The sequence below is a fragment of the Lissotriton helveticus genome, chromosome 2_1 (genome assembly GCF_964261635.1).
Source record: "Lissotriton helveticus chromosome 2_1, aLisHel1.1, whole genome shotgun sequence".
NCBI lineage: Eukaryota > Metazoa > Chordata > Amphibia > Caudata > Salamandridae > Lissotriton > Lissotriton helveticus.
The window spans coordinates 23,718,359-23,739,680 of NC_136059.1; the positions used below are offsets into that span (position 1 = coordinate 23,718,359).

At 52.6% G+C, this 21,322-nt stretch overlaps 1 protein-coding gene across 3 annotated transcripts in view; it reads right to left on the reverse strand.

The window, feature by feature from the left end:
- Positions 1-883: 883 nt before the first annotated feature.
- The window catches only part of TLN1 (talin 1), a 750,278-nt gene continuing 729,839 nt past the window's right edge, over positions 884-21,322 (reverse strand). For all 3 annotated transcript variants that reach the window (XM_078674421.1, XM_078674420.1, XM_078674419.1), the window contains 2 exons: positions 4,171-4,296; positions 884-2,682 (listed from right to left, as the gene is read on the reverse strand). In XM_078674421.1, coding sequence (XP_078530547.1) covers positions 2,551-2,682; positions 4,171-4,296 — 258 coding nt within the window. In that variant the 3' untranslated portion in view covers positions 884-2,550. The remainder of the gene's footprint in view (positions 2,683-4,170; positions 4,297-21,322) is intronic.

A 21,322-nucleotide genomic window follows, 5' to 3' on the forward strand; every position in this document is an offset into this window, starting at 1 on the left:
TTCACAAGGTGAGGAATCCACACGGCAGATGTATCTATCAGAAATAGTATTTCAATTCAGTGGTAGACCATCTCGTCTACGTAGGTTCTAACTAACCTTTCTTTTACGTCTGTTCATCAACCGCATTCATGTAATACAAGAACATCAGCTTAGTGTTTGCCACAGTTGGGGCCATCTTTTCTTTGGACTTGCATGGGACTTGGAATTTCCACAGACGCAGATAGACACTATAACTGCTTTCTTATTTCTTTGTAGGATTTAGATTGTATTAATCTCTAATTATTTTTCAATCTTACAGGATTTTATCTTGCTTTTTATGTTCAACTAATTTGTGTCTTGAACACCCTTTCATAAAGGTGCCTCCCTTTACTTAGCTGTCAAATCAGATTAGAGTTTACTTTTCAGTCAAGGTTTTTATCTTTTTTTAAACAAATAAAATCTGTCCCCAGGGAGGATGAGACATCATCCTTCCTAGGTTTGTCAGCAGGCCAACTACGGTTAGAGCACCCGACTGCAGCACGCTGGGGTTCATGGTACTGCATTGGTACCTTCACTAGTTAGGTCTAGCTTTTGGAGACTAGTTTTTTTACTTGAAAAATCCAATATATAAACATTGACACACAAATACCAGAGGACGAATACTCAAGAATCCTAAGGTTATAATTTGTAACAAGTGCATACGCGACACATACATGCTAAGAAGAGTCCATGCTTGGGAAACTCTTGGGTGCACGCATGCATTCGATGGGACTCGTTTGGATATCTCTTCCACGGAAAAAGAAATACTCATGCCCTGTTAGCTGATGGACCTAACGTAACAACAGAGACTAGTTTGAGAGAAGCTTCAGTCCAATGGCCCAACACAGGAAACGTCACTCAAGAATTCAAGGTGAAAAAAATATCTTTATTGGTTAATAGCTTTAATAGAGATTTTGAAATGCGTGATGACCTTTGGACACCCATATGGAGTATATGTGTAACTCACTCCATCATCTCTCAACCGCAAAGTATCCCAATTATTTAAAAACAAGTGTTAAGAGAGGGCCTCGGTGGGTGCAGGAAGTGGGGTTTCTCGTAAGTAGACAAAAATATATTTATATATTTATATATAGGCATTTTTTAAATTTTCCATTCTTTGTAATAATTGAAAGCAGGCAAAGCTGAAGTAGCGCCACCGTGGACAGGCGTTCTCCAATGGGGTTGTCTGTAACAATTCTCCATGATTAGGCATGGTGCAGAGCCCCTTCAGTGGACCTCGCATGGCACCAACCGTGGTACCGCCCCAGGTGCTGCATCCATAAACATACATTTTAAAAACGTACAAATACTGAATATATCTAAACAAAAATGCAGGCACTTGGGAGAGAAACCGATATAAAAAAAAAAAAATCAGTGAGGTTTGTAAGAAACATAAGACAGATTCCCATCAACTAGCACCGTAACAGAGGAGCACGGAGAAAGCCACCGCATACAGCCACCAGCGCGCAGAGTCAAGGAAGCCACGGGCACTGGCTTCCTTCCACCATCAGTCATCGGGACCTTAACACCAAGCTGGGATTGCCCAGTCAAAGTCTCAGATGAGGCTGCCAAAGATAATAGGATGGAGGAGCTGATTAGTTACCCCCCAATCCGATCACCCCAGCACCGTTACTAAAAAAGGCACAACGTAACTAGTGGCCCATCCACCCCACTTCATTCCAGTCATCCAACAGAAAGGAAGGATGCACTGGGTAGACCATTGTTGGATGTTTGCGAACATTCTCAGAGGCGGAAAACAAGGCTCAGTTAGCTGCGCAGGAGAAGGCGTGGTAAAGGAGACCTTGAAGAAAAGTGTACCAAAGTGGCTGCAGTATCTCATCACTAGCCAGGGCAACCACGTGCTTCTGCACCCCATGAGCGAGGGCGATTGGTATCGTTCTAGAGTCTGCGCATGACAGCAGGGGTCTAAACCCATGTCCCTCCTTAAAGCATCTTTATCTGCCACCACTCTTCATTGCACAATTTCCCAACATGTAGGCTCAGCTGCCACTTCTTCCAAACCTCAGAGCACCTGGTGATGACATTGAAAACTAGAGGGGAAGAGAGTACAGACTGATGAGGGTAAGAAGGGGTGGCTGTCCTTGCGATATTAATCCATCCTGAGGCGCTCACCGTCTGCCATTCCGAGCCAGCGTCCCAGCCGTTCTGAAGCACTGCGGATGCAAGTCTACGGGGCAGAAGCAGATCCAACACTGAGAGGTGAACGACATGAGCGTGGCAGGGGGAAGGGAGGGATAGGAATTTGCTAAAAGTAAACAAAGTTACATTGTGGAAGAGGCTGTGAAATGCTTAGCAGTTAGGCTCCTGCAGTGAAGCTGGTGAGAGGCAGAGGAGCATGAACTCAGGGCAGCCAGAGGACACGTGTGAGGTGGCCATGCCTGGCTCCAGCTCTGGCCTCAAAAGTGTCCCCTTTGGAAGAGTCATGGAAAGGCAGTCCAATGCTGGCGGTACGAGTTGAGAACCTCCAGTTGAAGGCCAGCAGGCCCCGCCGGGCTGCAGGAGCGGCTCAGCTCAGTTTTGTCCTTCGTCCCGCAGCTCGGAGGGCAGGAACTTGTATTGCTGCTTGCGGATCATCGCCAACTTAATCCGAGCCTCGCTCAGCTCACGCTCTTTGCGCAACATTTCCTCTTGAGCTGCAATAATCTGAAAAAAGAGGGAAAGAATTAAGTGATCAATGGTAACACAATTATTACACACAGACTTCTTGTATCAGTATGTGGTCCTCTGCCTCCTTTGTCAACTGTCCTGCTTGTCACTGCCCTGCCTGATCTTCCGTGCAGTGGATCTAATGATCCCTCTCACTATGGTACACGCACCATACTGCACGACTCCTGCTGCTATCGCTATCCTGCCTGAAGCTTCAGTACTGGATCCTCTTACAATATTAATGTTCTCTTCAGCACGCTGTATGCCACACGCAGCTCTCACTGGATCTTCGATGTACTGGGTCTTCTTACGACACTAAAGGTCTCTCCCTCTCTCGCCATACTTTACTCCAACTGCAGCTCTTAATGGATCTTTATTCTACTGGGTCTTCTTACAGCAGTAAGTGCATCTCATGCAGGTATCTTGCTGCACTACTTGCAGCGGTCATTGCCCTTTCCAGAGTCTTAAAATGCTAGTGAGCTGTACCCCTACCATTGCATTCCATTGCATCTCACACGCACTCCCACGTGTTTCTGTGTACTCTCTCCTCCAGCTGCTCCTATGTCCTGTCTCCTCTTGTAGCTACCACACCCTCCCATGTGCTTCTGTGTACTGTCTCTTCCTGCAGCTCCTGCCCTCTCCCACAAGCTTCTGTGTATTGCCTCGTCCTGCAGCTCACACACACTCCCACGTTTGCGTCCTGCCACCTCCTGCAGCTCCCACATGCTTCTGTGTACTCTCCTCCTGCAGCTACCACGTGTTTCCTGTACGGTCTCTTCCTGTCTCCTTGTGCAGATCCTATGCACTCCCACATGTATGTGTACTGTTCCCTCCTGGAGCTCCCTTATGCGTCTGTGTACTGTCTTCTCCTACACCTCCCTTGCACTCCCTTTCACGCGTTTCTGTGTACTGCCTCCTCCTGCAGCTCCCAAGCACTTCTGCATATGGTCTCCTCCTGCAGAACTCATGTCCCTTTTTTACCCTCCTCATAGCTTTTCTTTAACCCAAAAGACTCATGATGTCCCTAGTAGGTGTTCTGCTCCGCAGCGCTCCAGGTGTATTTTATTTTATGTTATTTGAAGGTTGGATTTAGCAGAGGAATTCTACTAAGAATAACAGTAACAACCCACTGGTTTATGACAGGGCTGAAGAATATACGATAAACAGGGTAGATGCTGGACGAGACCACGGTCCATTCTTGAATGACCATATTTCATTCCTTACGTTTCTTTTCTCACAATTTGTTATTGAGATCGCTTGGTGTAGCACTTTTGGTGTCTCCCTTACTCTTAGGGAGCATTTATTTAAAGCCATCACTTCTCAATGTTAGTCTCATATTCTGCAGCCCTCACAGCCTCTTGGTCAGCACCCAACCCTCATCGCCCCCGGATGCTTCTAAAGTTAGACGCTCGCCCCTAGGACTACGTAACGGCATTATTTATAACACTCCTCTAACGCTCTCTATTCAACTTGTACCACACTCACCTGAGCAATGCCTCCAACCATCTTCTCTTTCACGACTACCGTCTCGTCGTGGTCCTCGAAGGCTGCAGCTTTCTGTGCTGCCTTCACCAGGTTATCAGAGGCTCTCTTGACTGCATTACCGGCAGACTAAGGAGAGGAGACAAACAATGATGCATGTTGAGGCTGAATTGGAGAAGCGCATACAGAGAGTGATATTCATCTACCTTTTCACACCAAGAGACCGTGATCTCTCCTTGGGGGCAATTTTTTTGGGGGTGAGTTTTATATAGCACAAACTAGACCTGAGACATTGGGTATCAGAGTTCTTTACATGAGCACCAGTTTTGCTACAGAAGAACACATTCATTTTTGTTAGGCGCGGGAGATTACGCGATTTTCCCAGAATCACCTGGATGTTGATCGTCGCTGCAGAGACTCGAACCCAGGTCCGAGGTCGACCGCTCTAGCCATAAGGCTACATCCTCTCCCGATGGATGAGTTAAGTATTTAGATAAACTCATAAGGGACTAAACAAGGAGAGAACTCTTTTTATGTTAAGCCTAGACAGCGCTTGCGCGATCTAAATCTCTTCAAGACATTTTGTATTGATCTTTGCGGGCTTACAGCCCGCCTACTGCTTTTGATTTGTTGTTAGTGTCCTTTAAAAATCCTTGCTAGCAACAGGCTAATGTTTCCCTTTTGTCCCACCTTTTTGACAAACATTCACTCCCATGGAGCAGCGTCATACTAGTGGTTTGGTTAAGGCGATCACTCCTAAGTCCTAAGTATTGCAGCAATAGTGGTGCAATATCTTCATAAAGAATAACACCTGTGTGCAGACTCGCGTGTCTGCGCAGACAGACACGCGCAGACAGACACGCGCAGACAGACACGCGCAGACAGACACGCGCAGACAGACACGCGCAGACAGACACGCGCAGACAGACACGCGCAGACAGACACGCGCAGACAGACACGCGCGCCTCAGTAACTGATCGGGGTCACCACAGATACCTGGGCCCTTTTAAATAAGCGGGGAAACAACAAATCATGTTGCCAGCAGACTATTCACTGTGTTTGTAGGACACCTCCTGACGTTGCAATGGCACTTCACGGAACACACAAATACTTCTGGCTGTACAAATAATGTGTATGTTACCAGCACATAATTGTAGCCAAATAGATTTTAGGTTTAAAGCATTTTATTGGTGCAACACAAAGAAACACATACAGAGCGTATAAGGCATCAAGTCTCTGCGGCCAGGGCCGTGCTCGCAGCGTTAACATCTCCAACAGATATCTTAAAAGCAGACTAGTCCGCAGCGACATTTAAAGACAGGCAGTGTTGCAGTAATATAATAGTCTTGTAAACAATTGCAGTAATATAATAACCCTCCCCCCAAAACGTCCCCCCCAAGCCCCAACTCCCGGATCCCCTTTCCCTTACCCCCCCTCGTCCAGTGCGCAGGCCTATCCCTGGCTGTCTACCCTGGTCGCTCATTAGCGAAAGAAACTAGTCCAGCTTCCACTCAAGTGGCCGGGTCTGCAGGTGTCGTGAGCCTTAAGAGGCGGAGGTATTTGGGGCAGGTGAGTTCCCTGAATTCAGTGAGCAGCAAAGACTGGAACGGTTGCCACAGATCGTCAAATTGCTCTATATCCCCTGCTACTGTCAGCGATAGTTTCTCCATGCCCAATACATGCCACAGTCTATGGAGCCAGCCCGTGATAGAGGGAAGCGTAGTGGTGCGCCAGTGTTGTAAGATGTTCTGTACTGCCGAGCCTAATGCAATAGCTATCTGTCGGCCTCTGCGAGATCTAAGGGGATACATTAACCTGTTTGGGAGTCCTAACAGTACGTATGCTGGAAAGCGTGGTAGTTCGGTGTCGAAATGGGAGTCTATCTCATCTAACACTTCTTTCCAGTAAGAGTCTAGGAGTGGACATTCCCATAGAATGTGTGTCAGAGTGCCTACTCGCCCGCATCCCCTCCAACAAGCGTTGTCCTTACTACGGTCCATTTCATGCATTCGTTCTGGGGTATAGTACCAATAGGTAGAGACCTTAGTCAGTGTTTCAGTGAGTCCCATGTGGTATGCTGAGTGTCTTGCTCTGTATGATATCTTCTCCCATTCCTTATGGCTCAGTGTCCTGCCCAGTTCCCGTTCCCAGCGCTCCCTCCCCGGGTTGTAGATGTGTGAAGAAGGTGGTTGCAGTAGCTTATAGAGGTCTGTAATCAGTTTCGCATCTGACGTGCGTGTCATGAGCCATCTCTCATAAGGGAGGAGTTGCCTATTTGCCGCTTCCCGTACCTGTGGGTGTAATGCCCAATGGCGAACCTTCATATAGCAGAGTCTTTCGGACTCTGGGAATGAGTGGACCTGTCGGAAGCGCGGGAAGGGGATGACCCCCTCTGGGCCATACACATGACACAGGGCCCGACACCCGGCCGCTCGCCAGTGGGTGAAAGCCCCCTTTTCCATCCCCGGAGTAAAGTCCGGATTGTCTACCAGCGGTGTGAGTGGCGACGGGAATGTGGTAAGATTGTGGACGATGTTGGTGGCGTCCCAGACCCGTAGGGGCACCCTGGTGACAAAGGAGGCATATAAATTCGCTGGGCGATGAGTCCGGCGCAGAAATGGCACCTCTTGTAGGGGCCGGCCCGCCACCGCCTGGTCCTGGAAGAGCCAGTTTTTGTCCGATTCCCATCTACTCCATTCCACGAGATAACGCAACTGTGCTGCTTGGAAATATTTGTGGAGATCTGGTATCCCTAGCCCTCCAGCCTCAGGGGCCAGCATAGAGATTGTCCTCCGCATTCTGGGCTTCCTGCCCTGCCAGATAAAACACAAGAGGTCTGCCTGTGTCTGTTGGATCCACCCAGCGGGCGGCTGGAGCGGTAAGGCCCTGAACAAATACAGAACCTGGGGTAAGACCGTCATTTTTACTGCAGCTATTCTGCCCAACCAGGAAAGGGTGCTGCGATTCCATCATCCGAGTTCCTCCCGGATCTTCTTGCCCAATGTGGCGTAGTTAGCGGTCACCATGGCCGGCAAGGTGGGAGCCAGCTGGATCCCCAGGTGAGGCACCAGGTCCGACGACCATAGCATTGGGAACAGGCCTTGTAGGTAAGATCTAGTGGCTGGCGCAAGGGATATGTCCAGGGCTACCGATTTCCCCATATTCATTCTGAAGCCCGCAACAGCAGCAAAGGAGTCCAGCTCCTCAATGCATACCGGTAGGGCAGACCGGGGTTCATCTAATGACAGTATAATGTAGTCCGCATAGAGGCTTATGGTGTGAGTAAAGCCCCCGAACCACACCCCCGTTATCGCCGGGTTGGTACGTATCCGTTGGGCGAAGGGCTCCATATAAAGGGCGAAGAGCAGGGGTGAGAGCGGGAACCCTTGTCTAGTACCCCTCTCAATGTCAATGCTCCGTGAGCTATAACCATTCACCCGTACCACTGCTGTCGGGAATTTATAGCAGTTAAGGATCATGGATCGAAATTTCTCACCTATACCAACCTTCAGCAGGACTTGTTCTAGATAGGGCCAGTGTACCCGGTCAAACGCTTTTTCAGCGTCCACCGCCAACATCATCCTCTCTCCAGGAATTCGGAAGGCCTTCTCTATAAGGTGGACAATCCTCTTGGTGTTGTCCACCGTCTGCCGCCCGGGAACGAATCCCGCCTGGTCCGAGTCCAGGAGCCCTGGTAGATGGGGGGCTAGTCGGGCCGCGAGGATCCCGGTATACAGCTTAAGATCTATATTCAAGAGAGATATCGGTCTGTAGGAGCCGCATTGCGACCGGTTCTTTCCTGGCTTGGGGAGGACCGTGAGAGAGGCCCGTAGGAGATCAGGCGGGATGGCCCCGGGAGCAGCGAATGAGTTAAATAGGCGGGTGAGGAGCGGAGCCATCAACGTGCAAAACGTTTTATAAAAGAGAGATGTATATCCGTCCGGCCCCGGAGCCTTACCGTGCTTAAGTTTGGCAATGGCGGAGATCACCTCCTCGATTCGAATTCCTCTGTCTAGGTGCTCTGCCTGCGAGGGGGAAGGGAGGGTGACCGTGTCCAAGTAGGCCGTAGTCGCAGAGTCATCCGGGGGATCCCCTGCGTAGAGATCTGCGTAGAACCTGCGGAAGGTTTCGGCAATATGGGCGTCCTCCGTGATCATCGACCCTATGGGGTCAGAGATCTCCTTCACCAGCTTTCGCTGGTGCGTCACCCGGAGCCTATTAGCCAGCAGTCGGCCACAGCGATCCCCCCCCTCCGGTGTAGTAGGTATGGCGCAAACTAAGCGCAGCGTACTCTGCGCGGTCCATATCCAGGGCTGTCAGGAGTTTCCTCGCCTCTTTAAGCTGCTTCCAGATCCGGGGGCCCCCGTCCGGTGGTGTATCTGTTCGAGCTCTCGGACCCGCTGGGTGAGTTCATCCCTCTTACTCTGCCGTTCCTTATTTTCAGCTGAGGAGATGGCTAGAAACTCCCCCCTAAGTACAGCCTTCAAGGCCGCCCATTGTGTCGCCAAAGAGGTATCGGAGTTATCATTGTGGGACAAATAGTCCCGGATAGCACCGGCTATGCGTGTAACCACCACCTTCCTGTGCAATAAGGTGTCCCGAAGGCGCCAGACCCTGGGAGGGCAAGATACCGGCGGCAGGCACAGCATGGTGGAGACCGGGGCATGGTCCGAGAGGGATATTACTCCCATCTCCGTCGTTGAGGCCAAAGCATGTACTGGAGTCGTGACCAGAAGATGGTCCAGTCTCGCGTACGTTTTGTGTGCGTGGGAGTAATAGGAATACCCCCTATCAGTGGGGTGCATGCAACGCCAGAGATCGTGGAGGTCCACCTCCGACAACTGTGATTTACACCCGGCCGAGAACTCCCCGGCTTGCGGAGAGCGTTGTGCGGATCTATCTAGGGCTGAGTCGAAGACCATATTGAAGTCTCCTCCGATGATAATGTGCCTGTCCTGCGAGGCGGTGACGTCTATCAGTGCCGATCGTAAGAAGCGTTCCTGCTGGTCATTAGGGCTATACAAGGACCCAACCGTAAGGGCAACCCCCCCGATCCTAAACCTGTAAGCTAACAGCCTGCCTTTGTGTTCTGCAAGTTTGTGAAGGACTTCCCTCCCTGAAACGTTGGGCCACCAGGATCGCTACCCCCGCAGTTTTAGTGTTGCTGGAAGAAAAGAATTGTGTCGGGAACTTATGGGAGCGCAGTCTATGGGAGTCACGGGGCAGCAAGTGGGTTTCTTGAAGGAGACAGATGTCCGCTTGAGTGCTCTCTAGTAGAGATAGTACCGCCCGCCTCTTGACCGGGTTGTTTAGGCCCCTGACATTAAGAGTTACTATCTTAAGAGTCGTGGGTGGCATGTGAGATGGTGGAAGTAAAAGCATAAGACCCCCGCCTGAGCGGGACAAGGTGCATGAATGCCGCTAGGGCGGCTAAGACCAGCATAGTGCACTGGACGACCCACCCTCCCCTTCCGGGTCCCCTACCCACAACGAAAACTCCCCCGTCCCCTCCTCCCTTGACCCCAACTTAGAGCAACCCCCGCACCCCCTCCCCCCACCTCCCTGTTCCCTCGTTGAACGCCAGAACCCCATAGTCCCAGTCCAGTCCTCAGAGGACAAGTCTGTGGTAAGTTACTGAAGTGGACGTCCAGCCACTACACTCCCGCCCGCCACCCCTCCCCCCAGAACCCCCAAACCTGCGTTGCAAGGGCTGCTGTGTCGATCTCCCCCCGGAGTCATCTTAGGCTGTCAGCGCGATGTCACTCGGGCCTGTATCTCTGGCCACTTCCCGCTCTGCATCGTACATTTCTGCTCGGATAGCAGGCGTGTCCGGTCGAGCAGAGGATTCAGAGGACCGGCGTCTAGAGACCCGCTGCCAGCCATCCCTGGTAAGGCGTCGCCGCCGGGTTGTAGGTGCATCTCCGTCCGTCGCGGTAATTCCCAGTACCTCACAAGTATCCTGGAGGGAGCGAAGTTGGTGCAGGGTGCCGTTCCATCGGAAGATGAGGCGGAAAGGGTGGCCCCAGGAGTATTGTGTCCCATGTTCTCTCAAAAAGTCCGTTGCTATTTTAAAGGCTTTGCGCTTCTGGAGCGTGATGGCCGAAAGGTCCTGGAAAAGAGCGACCGGGTGCCCTCGGAAGTGCAGCGACTGCTGCTTACGTGCTTCACGGAGGATCCGTTCCTTAAGCGGTAAGTCAGGCAGGAAGGCCAGGATATCTGGTGGTGGCGCCGAAGACCGACGTGTTAGGCCCACTCTATGCGCCCTGTCGATTCTAATAGGGAAGTCCTCTTGTTCACCCAGTATCTCTCTAAACAAGGCTTGCAGGTACCCAGCAATGTCCTCACCCTCTTCTTTAGGAGGTACCCCCCGGACCCAGATGTTGTTCCGGCGGAACCGGTTTTCGAGGTCTTCATTGTGCGCCTGCAGGTTAAGTTGTTGACCCCTCAAGCGTAGCACTTCCTGCTGCAACTGCACGATCTCCTCATCCCGCGTGTGTCCCGCATCTTCCATGGTAGCCACCCTTTCGCCCAGGCAATCGACCTCTCCGTACCTCCCCGACCACCTCCTGCTTCAACGTCTGGAAGTCATCCCGAAGAGAGCTGAAGAGAGATTCCAGGAAGGATCTGGTGACTGGCGGTTCTCCTCCGTTCGCCTCCGTTGAGCCCTTCGAGGGACCTGGCGAGTGTTGCCCCTTGTCCTGTTTCGCGGGACCCCTGTTCAGCATTTCCGGCAGTGTCCGTTCCCCCTTCTTGCCCCCCCTGTTGCCGGCCATCTTATAAGCGGGAACTTCCTAGCTAGAGTCCTGAAGTGTTGTCGGCTAACTCTAATTTTCAGCAAGGTTCAGGGACAGGGACCCATCCGGGGAGTCCACTCCGTATGTTGCTGAGGCTCGGCTTATCCCCTACGAGAGGCACCACGGTCCGTCCACCTCTGCCTCAGGTTCTGCAGTTTGCTCCCCTTCCCCAGTCACAGGTCGGCAGTCATCACCAGCCTCAGGGCGGTCACGGTAGGGTTTGTCCAGGTAGTGCAGCTGTGCCTCACCCCCGCCCTCCAAACAAGCACTGGTATCGCTGTCTCTTCGGATGTTCGCCTCTGACGGGCAAATCCAGCTTCTGGCCCCCCAGGACTCACCGAGCCATCCGTGCTCCTTCTCCGGTCGTCCCTGCGGTCATTAGACCTATAGGCCTCCCCGGTCCGTGGTCGACAATGTCCAGTATGCTTTCTCACCCAGGCCTCGGGCTATGTTGGCAGACTGCCAACGCGCACCGCCCCTCCCAGGGGTTCTGGTCGGCTCTGCGGGGGCTCGGCCCACACCCGGGCCCTCTGCCGCGAAGACCGATCGTCTCCCGGGCCGTTCGCCGAAGAGGCAGTGTACTCCCGGCCGGTCTGGGCCCAGTGCCCCTTTCTGGTGGCGTAGCGCGGTGCTTCCTCAGGGACCTTGCCCTCCGCCGTGATCTCCCTCGTGGTTGGCTATTTGCCGGCACTTTTGCTCTCAGCGAGGTCCGTTGCCGCCCTGCCTCTCGCTGGGGTTTGGGCCGTCTCGCCAGTATGCCGTGTCCCCGGCCTTGCGTAGGGGGGTCAGTGCCCAGCCACTTGCTCCGACACCGTTGCCTCCCGTCTCCGGGTGCCTCCCCACTGCTGAGTTCCGCCGGGGATTTCGTCCGGGCCTCACTCCTGCTGCCGGGCGGTCTGCATCATACTGTTCTGCCCCAGGCCCGTACCTATGTCGTCGCCATCTGTGTGGGCCATGGATCCCGGCCTTACCCCCGCGCCGCCTCGCCTCCGACCGTGTTCCGGGGGCTCCACCGCTGCGTGTTCGGGGGTCGCTCAATGCCTCAAGGTGGTACGCTGGATGCTCCCCACCTCCGACGTGAATCACCAGTAGGCCGGGGGAAGATCCGCAGAAGTGTATGGGTCAGGGGCCCGCAGGTAGGCCGCGTCCCCGGCCTTGCGTAGGGGCACCGCGCCGAGTCACGTGCTCCGGCACCTCCGCCTCCGGACACCCCCCTCACTGCTGGGCTTCGGCGGGGATTCTGGCAGGGCCGCACTCCACTGTCGGGCGATCTACACTGCACTGGTCTGCTCCGGGCCCGGACCCTCTGTCGCAGTCACCTTTGCGGGCCCCAGTTCCCGGCTCCTCCGCTGTGCCGCCTCTGCCGTCGGCCGCCTCCCTGGGGGCTCCGCCGCTGCGTACTTCGGGATCGGCAGCGCTCCGTGGCGGTCCGCCGTCTGCTCCCCTACCCACGCTATAAATCTCTAGCAGGTTGGGGGGAGATCTACAAAGATTTACAGTTCAGGGGCCTAGGTTCGTGGGAGCTCGCGGAGAGTGCGACCGCTCACCTCGCCATCTTGGCCACGCCCCCCCCCCCGCCAAATAGATGTTAGACTGTGCCTTAGAGAGGTGTACACAACTGAACTGTTCTACACCGAAGCAGTTATATAAGGGGAAAGGAAAGATTATATAACAAAAAAACATTTTTATAAACCAGCCGGCAGATGTGAACCGTTGTAGCTTTCCCTGCTAAAGGTTTAGCGTGGAAAAAGAGTGCTCAGAGGCTCTTTGGTGAACAATGAAAATATAACGGCTGAGGCTATCTGGGAAGTCAGAGGTGATAGGAGTCACAGACCCAACTTATTAGCAGTGGTCTACCAGCTTCTAGGGTAGGAATGAGCTCCGATGAGGCCTCTACCAATGTTCTGAAGGAAGGCAGGTAAGACATTGAGAAAGGAACAAGGTACCTACCTTTGGTAATGCTGTTTGGGATGGATAGCTCAGGTAGATATCTGACTTGGACATCTTTTCCCAGGAGGACGACTAGATCTGTATGTTTAATGGTCACCTGCATCAGCACAGTTGTCCTGCTGATCCTCCATAACTTATGTATTGGTCCATATAAGGGGACACACACACACACACACACAAGTGACCTAGGTTCAGGTTTTATTTATTTCATGCCCTCACACAGGCTATCAAAGTACAGGACGGAGCCAAAGTAAAACAGAAATCAAAAAGGGTAATTCTTTATCCTTAAGAGTGGAGCATGAAGGAGTACAGAAACTGTCAGAGCAGTTGTAGCCATCGGAAAGAAAATGTCAACACAGGGAAGTAACTTGTTCTTCATTCGTTCCCAAATGAGAGCGCCACAATTTATGACCTTCAGGTCTCCATCCACCTCTGCTGAAGGGCTAAGTGGATGGGCTAATTGTTGTCTATTACGTCTAGTGAGACTAGACAATCTTGTTTCGTTACGATGATGCCATTTGCTACAGTGTAACCATCTTGAACTTCTCTTTCTTTCTTTTTTTCCCAAGAATCGGAGATGAAAATTTGGGAATCTCAAAGTTTCTTGAGGAGCAACCTTTCCCAATATCAGACAGAACAACAGAGGTCGCTGCAGCTAAAAGAAGAGAAATCTCTCCAGGAGCAGGTGGAGCCTGCGAGATGGGCAGAGGCTTCTTTGGATTGGAAAAGTAACCTTATGATACAATCACAGAGTCTGCTGGTTGAAGGCGGTCTCATGCCACCGCGCAGTGTGACTGCAGGACCCTCCGATGAGCTCCGACTGGAGAGTTGTGCATCTGTAACAAGCTCTCAGGCGAGTTTTTGAGTCGCAGGCACAGAAAAGGAGGTGGAAAAGCACTGAACATGTCTAAGTCACCACCCACCCCTGCCTCTGCAGGGTAGAAACGTTGCTGTTGAGGCAACCGCTGCAGTTGGCATTAATGCTATGGAAATCGATGATTGTAATCCCCTAAACCTTCAGTGCTTCTGATGGAAATGCCTAGCAAAGTAGGTCATCTGAGGGCTCTTTCTACCGCGCAGCTGCTTTACCGCTCTATGAAGGTGTCTGCGCTCTGACTGGCCGGTCTAAGAGTGGCTCATAGACATGACTCAGGAACCCACAGAGCAGGAGGCTGCATCTACAGTGTTCAGCCACATTTGTGTTGCCTTTTGGGCACACATATACTATCCTGAAGTAGGTCCGTGAATATCCTGACTTCTGTAAGTGTAGTATCGCCAGGCTCGTCATCAAGGATTGTGAATATCTCACCAAAAGAAGCACTAACAGGGACTAGGGCTGCCTGATGCACAGATTGTACAGCCCAGCCTATCAATAAGCTTGCATTTCATATTTGGAAGGAGCAGAGACACTGATCCCCGTTGTGTTTATAGAAGGAGATCTGACACCTGATGGTCTAAGTAGAAGGCGAGCTCAGGTCCGCAGGTGTTTGCTTCTATTTCCCAGAGGGTGTTGGCGAAGCTCCAGGGTAGACTGAGGCTTCGCCTAAGTGCGTTTATCCTGATCGTTCAGCACATCACTCAAAGAGAACGTTGTGTTGAGGAGCTGCATCTCGGCTAACATCTCCCTAAACAAAAGGATTTGGGTTGGTCAGAGGGAAGGCTACAGGCTCCGCTGGCTTCCTATGGACACAGCAGACCAGGCATAGAGCAGAAAGCGAGGATCCGTAGGCACCGAAACTCACTCTTAGGAGAAGTATTGAGCCCATAAACATTTTGAATTTCTGCCAACAAGGCAGGCGTATATATTCTTGAGGGAAAAGACTGTCACCCTCAGTATCCTATTGTCACAATCATGTGTTGATCAGAAAGATCAAGTTATCAGAATCGGATTTGAAAAGGTTGTGAAAAGGCTCAAACGTTTCTTTCTTGGCGAAAGTACAGGTCTGAGGATTTGTTTCCTTGAGATAACTTTTATACAAAACCAACTGGTCTGAGGTTCAGTCTCTGAGTGTGTACAATAAATGCTTAACACTGTCCTCTGATAAAGCCATACTGCTCACCCACACTACCACAAACAGAGGATGAGGTGCTATCTATAACCTCTACCTACCTTTGGGGTTCCACTGGACTCTACGCACACTACACCTCACTTTGGTATTGTATATACACAGCCAGCTTCTTACACTATGAGAGTTATTTTCTGAGATACAAGAGAAAGGATGGTCTTTTCATGTTCTTATGGTGTTTGTGTTAGGGGAAAGTTCCTTGCACGGGCCAGGTAGAAGGTCAGAAGTCTTGAGGGCAACCTAGATGTGCCCTTTGGAAGGCTAAAATGAATGTTCCTTCCCTTTTGGCATCACTTTGTAGTGCATGAGGGACCCGACCATACATTAAAAGATGGGATAAGTGTACCCAAGTACCACAGGCATATGTATGAGTAATACACCAGCAAGACTTGAATACCGAGGCTTTACACTTTTATCATTATTAAGAAGGGTGAACCTGCACGCTCTGGAGCCCCCCCCTCTCTGGAGAGACTGCATCAACTTTTCCGTTTGATCCTGGTAAATCCGCAGTAATCCCAGCTTCTAGTTGTGATCCCATGTTGTCAACCGGAGTCGGTCACCCAGAGACAGGAGCTAATGCGATCCCTTTCTTCTGAGGGCCGAGTGAATATTGCTGATCAAAGCTGCAGTCAGGAGTCCTTGGTCCTGGTCAACAGTTAAAGGACGAGTGTTCGGAGTGTCACTGGACGCGTAGGTGTCCGACCACTAGAAAATCTCAACAGCAAGCAGTAAATCCTTAAATCCAGGAGTAGGTAACCCTTTAAAGCACCTAGGAGCACATGAGAGGGACTAGCACACTCTCTGCTCGCTAGCCTTGCTGAAGGGTTTGTCTTGTACTGTATACCCTGCGGTGTGCAGCAGTTTGCCATGCAAGTACATTTCAGTAGATGTGGTGATAGCAGCCCATCTTGCGACTGAGAGGCCTGCCGCAGTGTTACCATCCTGAACTCTTCTGGGAATATGTTGAGGAAATGGCGATCCGATATCGTGTGCAAGTCTCACCCCTTTTCTGGATCCAGGGATTATCTTCACTAGCACCTGATTCCTTCTTCAACCAGAAGCATCTCTACTGCCCCTTTCACAAGGAGATAACTGGTCTCCTTAGCCAACAGGTTTGATGGGAAGGAGGAGGGAGGCAGGAAGGGGCTCTACAAGAAAGGTAGGGAAGAACTCTCTCTTACTACAGGTAAGACTCGCAGATCCAACATTATCGTCCAACGGTAACAAATGAATACTACTGGACACCCCCCACATTCCTGACCAAAGCCCGGATTCTGATGAGTCAACTGTTCTTGTTACCTGGAAAAGTTGTACACATCATCAAGGGATACGTTCTCAATATCACTTCTGTGACCAGAGCCTGCCTGGCTCTATCTACTCCACCCGGTTTACGAGGAGGTGATAGAGTGTCACTGACTCAGGCAGGCCAGGTGCTAGGGCTGCTGTGCACCGCAGTGGGGTGGGGGTGAGGGGGCTACCAGGTAAGCAGCATTGGTGATTCTCAAAGCCAAGCTCCAGTCGTCAACCAGTCTGTCCTGAGGCACAGCTGGCTCAGAGTCTGAGCTGGGAAGATAACTGAATCTAGAAAAAGGCTTTGATCTGGTCATCTCAGCCGGGTCTGGTGGCTCAGTGGATTAATGCATCCATTGCGGGGGCCTGTGTTCATCCTCATGGTCACAGGTTAAAATCCCAGCGGGTCCACTCAGCCTTTCATCCTTCTGAGGTCGATAAAATGAGTACCACTGAGTTGGGTAACAATAAACATCCTATTCAGCGCCAAGATGCCCCATCAGGGGTGAACGTGCGCTTATAAAATACACGTTATACTATCTTTGGGATCTCCTGACCTTCTGGACTTCATCCTTCACTGAACTCGCAGATGATACCGTAACAACTCCTGAGTGTAGGAAAGTGCCCCTTTTGCCTGATGTTGATGCTCTTTGACGAAGTGTGCCCTGGGTTCCTGCCAACCAGGTACCCAGGGCCTATGTTCTTTCCTTAAAATGGTACTGTTGTAAACTCAATTGGCAACTCTCCGGCCATATGCAAGTTCATTGTAAAAGGTACCACGGGTGCCAAGGAAGGCCTCCAAGGGCTGCAGCATTTATTGTGCCACCCTTAGAGGCCCTGTACCTCAAACAACAGACACACACACACACACACACACACACATACACTGCCATTGCTGGCTACGTTTTTTTGGTGCTCAGCAAAGTGTAGCATTGTCATGGCACACATCCCTGTGTGTCATGCCTACAAGCCACTGCCATGGCATAGGTCAGTCACCCCTCTAGCTGGGGGCACTATACCACTAGTGAGGGTACAGGTGCATGAGCCCTGTACCCCTACAGAACCCAGGTCCATTCTTAGACATTGTATGTGCAGTGCTGCCATTAAGAGTATATGGTGCTGGGAGGTTGTCATTACGAACTCCACAGCACCATGATGGCTTAAAGGAAATTTGGAAGTTAGACATCAAACTACTCAGCACAATAACCCCACACTGATGCCAGTGTGGGATTTAATGAAACATGCACACAGAGGACATCTTAGAGATGCCCCCTGAAAAACAACCTATCACTAGTGTCCAGGCTGAGCGGCTGCTTTCAGCTGCCACCACAGACATGTTTCTGGACCCCTGGGTCGAGAGGCTGCTGCTCTCAGGGGCCTGAAACAAAGCACATCCTGGGACGAGGTGCCAAGCCTCCTCCACCAGGATGGGCAGGGTTCACGAAGGGGAAGCTTCAAAGGCTTGCCGCCATTGTGAGATGACCCAGCCATTTGACGCCACCAGCAACTGGCCCCCAGTTTGAGCAGGTGAATTGGCGGGAAAACCAAGATAGGAGGAGAGGTGAGTCCACCTCTTTGCCAACTCCACGCCTCCGGTGGGGGAGGCAAGGAAATGCACAACGCCCACTGGAGGGTGGCATAGTAAGGAGTGTACCCACCCCAAGGAAGGTACCCATTGGTCCCAAATGGTACTCAACTAATACACCCCTGAATTTAGTATTTAGGGGCAACCCCGAACCTTGCCTCCTCAGAGAAGAAGAAGACGGACCCAAGAGCTGTGCTGAAAAAGAGAGTGACTTGGCCTCAGCCCTGCTCGAGCGGAATCCTGGTGCGTCCTGCAGCCCCCCAGAGCCCAAAGGACCTGCCCTGCCTTCACTAAAAAGACTTTGTCTGCCTTGAGCACCAGATTTGCTCACCAACAAACTGGCTCCGGCCAAGTCTGCAAATCTGCACCGGAGGCCCATTCCCCGAGTTTGAGTGGCCCAACACCACGTGGAGGTCTCCCCGGCGATCCTGACAAGGGATCTGGTGATCCCTGACCAACCTCAAGTGTCCTGATGATGCCTGCAGCCCCTATATTGTGGTACTCCTGACCGTGACCGGAGCTGGTAAGGAAAACCAGATGCCAAAAGACACCCCTGCACCCGACGCTGCATGGCTCTGGGTGCCCAACCGACGGTGTCCTGTCATCCCACGACATCTTAACTTTCGTCCCCAGCTGGTGGACGCCTCCAGAAGATCTTCGTGCCCGAGCTGCATTGTTTGTTGTGACCAGAGCTTCCCCAGTGAAACCAACAGGGCTCTCAATGTCGATCCAGTACCCTGCACGGGGCCGCCCCTGTGCCACTGGGGGTGCAACTTGTGTGCTAAACAGGATCCCCCTTTGACTGAACTAAACCCTAAGAGATTTCCTTCCACATCCAAAAGACGTCCCAGTGAGCAGCCACCAACCGGAGGCCCCCTATCTCCTGCTGGATTACGTGGACCCCAGCACGCTGCACCCGGCCGCCCTAGTGCCGCTGAGGGTGCAACAAGTGTGCATCCTCGACCCTGGGGGACCCTTGATGTAACCCCAGAAACTCAACCCCAAAGACCTTTGAGGGTGCTTGTATGGGAACATAGAAAGCGTGTTTGTGAAAACTGTTGTACCCACCTTTTGTCTAGGAAATGTCTCAGTGTGATTTCCAGGCACATCACACTGAGTAGAAAAAGTTATCTGAAAAGTAATTACAGAATAACTGCAGAGTAATTTCAATTGTTTCTGAACATTTGACCTCCCTGTAACTGCATTCAACTGTTTTATTCTTGAAAAGTTATATTTTTCTTACCTGCAGCAAGTGGTGATTGGTTCTAAAAATGAAATCCACCAAAAGAAAAATATTTTTATACAAAAACAATTTGCCTAGAGTTTAGTCTTTGAGGGTGTGAGACCATTTGCTGACTGAGTGTGTACAACAAGTGCTTCACACTGTCCTCTGATGCTGCCTCACTGCTCAACCAAGCTACCACTTTAGAGAGTAAGGTTACACCTGGCTTTAACCTCTGCCTACCTTTGGGGTTCTACTGGACTCTGCACCCTGGACCTCCCGTTGGTCCAGTACATACAGAGCCCCCTCCGACACCGAGGGCCCCCCATGGATGGTCGGACAGCGCCACTTTCAGAAGCCTTGCTCTGCGCTGCGAAGGATCCCTCCTCTCCCTGGAAGGGATCTCGGAGGGATCCAGTGGGTCCGTGGAGGTGCCTGCGGTTCGGCCTCTTGTGGGGGGGTGCTCAGGGCCTGGGGGTCTCGGGGTCTCCGGGTCTTTCACAGCAGGTAATGATGGTGAGGACTCCGGCTCAGAAACATCCACAGCAGCACAAGAGGACGGATGGACAGGGACAGACCTTCACCCCCAGCTTCATCCCTTTGGTTTCGCTTTGTGCGCCCTAAGTTGGCAGGCGGTGCCCAGACGCGGGTCCCGTGCTCACTTTGCCACCGGGCTGCAGGAATGTAACCAGCTCCGGGGGGGTGGAGGGGGGGAGCAGTGAGTGAATGTGGTCTCAGAGAGAGCGCCCCCTCCTCCGGGGCCCTCGCCCAGGGCGCCCCAGCAGCTCCTGCACAGCGCGCCCTGCCATGCAGGAATGTAAACAGGGGGTGCCTGGCCGCTGAGTCAGGGGGGCCGGGGGGAGTCCGCGCTCCAGACATGGCTTTACAAGGCCTGCTCGGCGCCCCCTCCTCTCCCCGGGGCGTCTTGTGCCCATTTCAGGCCTCATCTCGCAATTTCTTACCCAAGAACGTCTTCTGTCTGCCAAGAAGGGTGACGTCACCGGGGAGGGGGGGGGGGGGTTGTCAGCCAGAGAGACTCATGGAGAGGGGAGGAACCTCTGGGGAGGCAAAACTACAACTGGAAGGAGGAGAGGCGGCAGGGATAGGGAGGGAGGGCAGAAGGAGGCAGAGAGACCTTTGGGGGGGACAGAGAGACAAATGGAGGAGGGGGGCAGAGACTGATGGAGGGGGCAGAGAGACAAATGGAGGGGGGGGCAGAGACTGATGGAGGGGGCAGAGAGACAAATGGAGGGGGGGGGCAGAGACTGATGGAGGGGGCAGAGAGACAAATGGAGGGGGGGGCAGAGACTGATGGAGGGGGCAGAGAGACAAATGGAGGGGGGGGCAGAGACTGATGGAGGGGGCAGAGAGACAAATGGAGGGGGGGGCAGAGACTGATGGAGGGGGCAGAGAGACAAATGGAGGGGGGGGCAGAGACTGATGGAGGGGGCAGAGAGACAAATGGAGGGGGGGCAGAGACTGATGGAGGGGCAGAGAGACAAATGGAGGGGGGGCAGAGACTGATGGAGGGGGCAGAGAGACAAATGGAGGGGGGGCAGAGACTGATGGAGGGGCAGAGAGACAAATGGAGGGGGGGGCAGAGACTGATGGAGGGGGCAGAGAGACAAATGGAGGGGGGGGCAGAGACTGATGGAGGGGGCAGAGAGACAAATGGAGGGGGGGCAGAGACTGATGGAGGGGCAGAGAGACAAATGGAGGGGGGGCAGAGACTGATGGAGGGGCAGAGAGACAAATGGAGGGGGGGGCAGAGACTGATGGAGGGGGCAGAGAGACAAATGGAGGGGGGGGGCAGAGACTGATGGAGGGGCAGAGAGACAAATGGAGGGGGGGGCAGAGACTGATGGAGGGGGCAGAGAGACAAATGGAGGGGGGGCAGAGACTGATGGAGGGGGCAGAGAGACAAATGGAGGGGGGGCAGAGACTGATGGAGGGGGCAGAGAGACAAATGGAGGGGGGGCAGAGACTGATGGAGGGGCAGAGAGACAAATGGAGGGGGGGGCAGAGACTGATGGAGGGGGCAGAGAGACAAATGGAGGGGGGGCAGAGACTGATGGAGGGGGCAGAGAGACAAATGGAGGGGGGGGCAGAGACTGATGGAGGGGCAGAGAGACAAATGGAGGGGGGGCAGAGACTGATGGAGGGGGCAGAGAGACAAATGGAGGGGGGGCAGAGACTGATGGAGGGGGCAGAGAGACAAATGGAGGGGGGGCAGAGACTGATGGAGGGG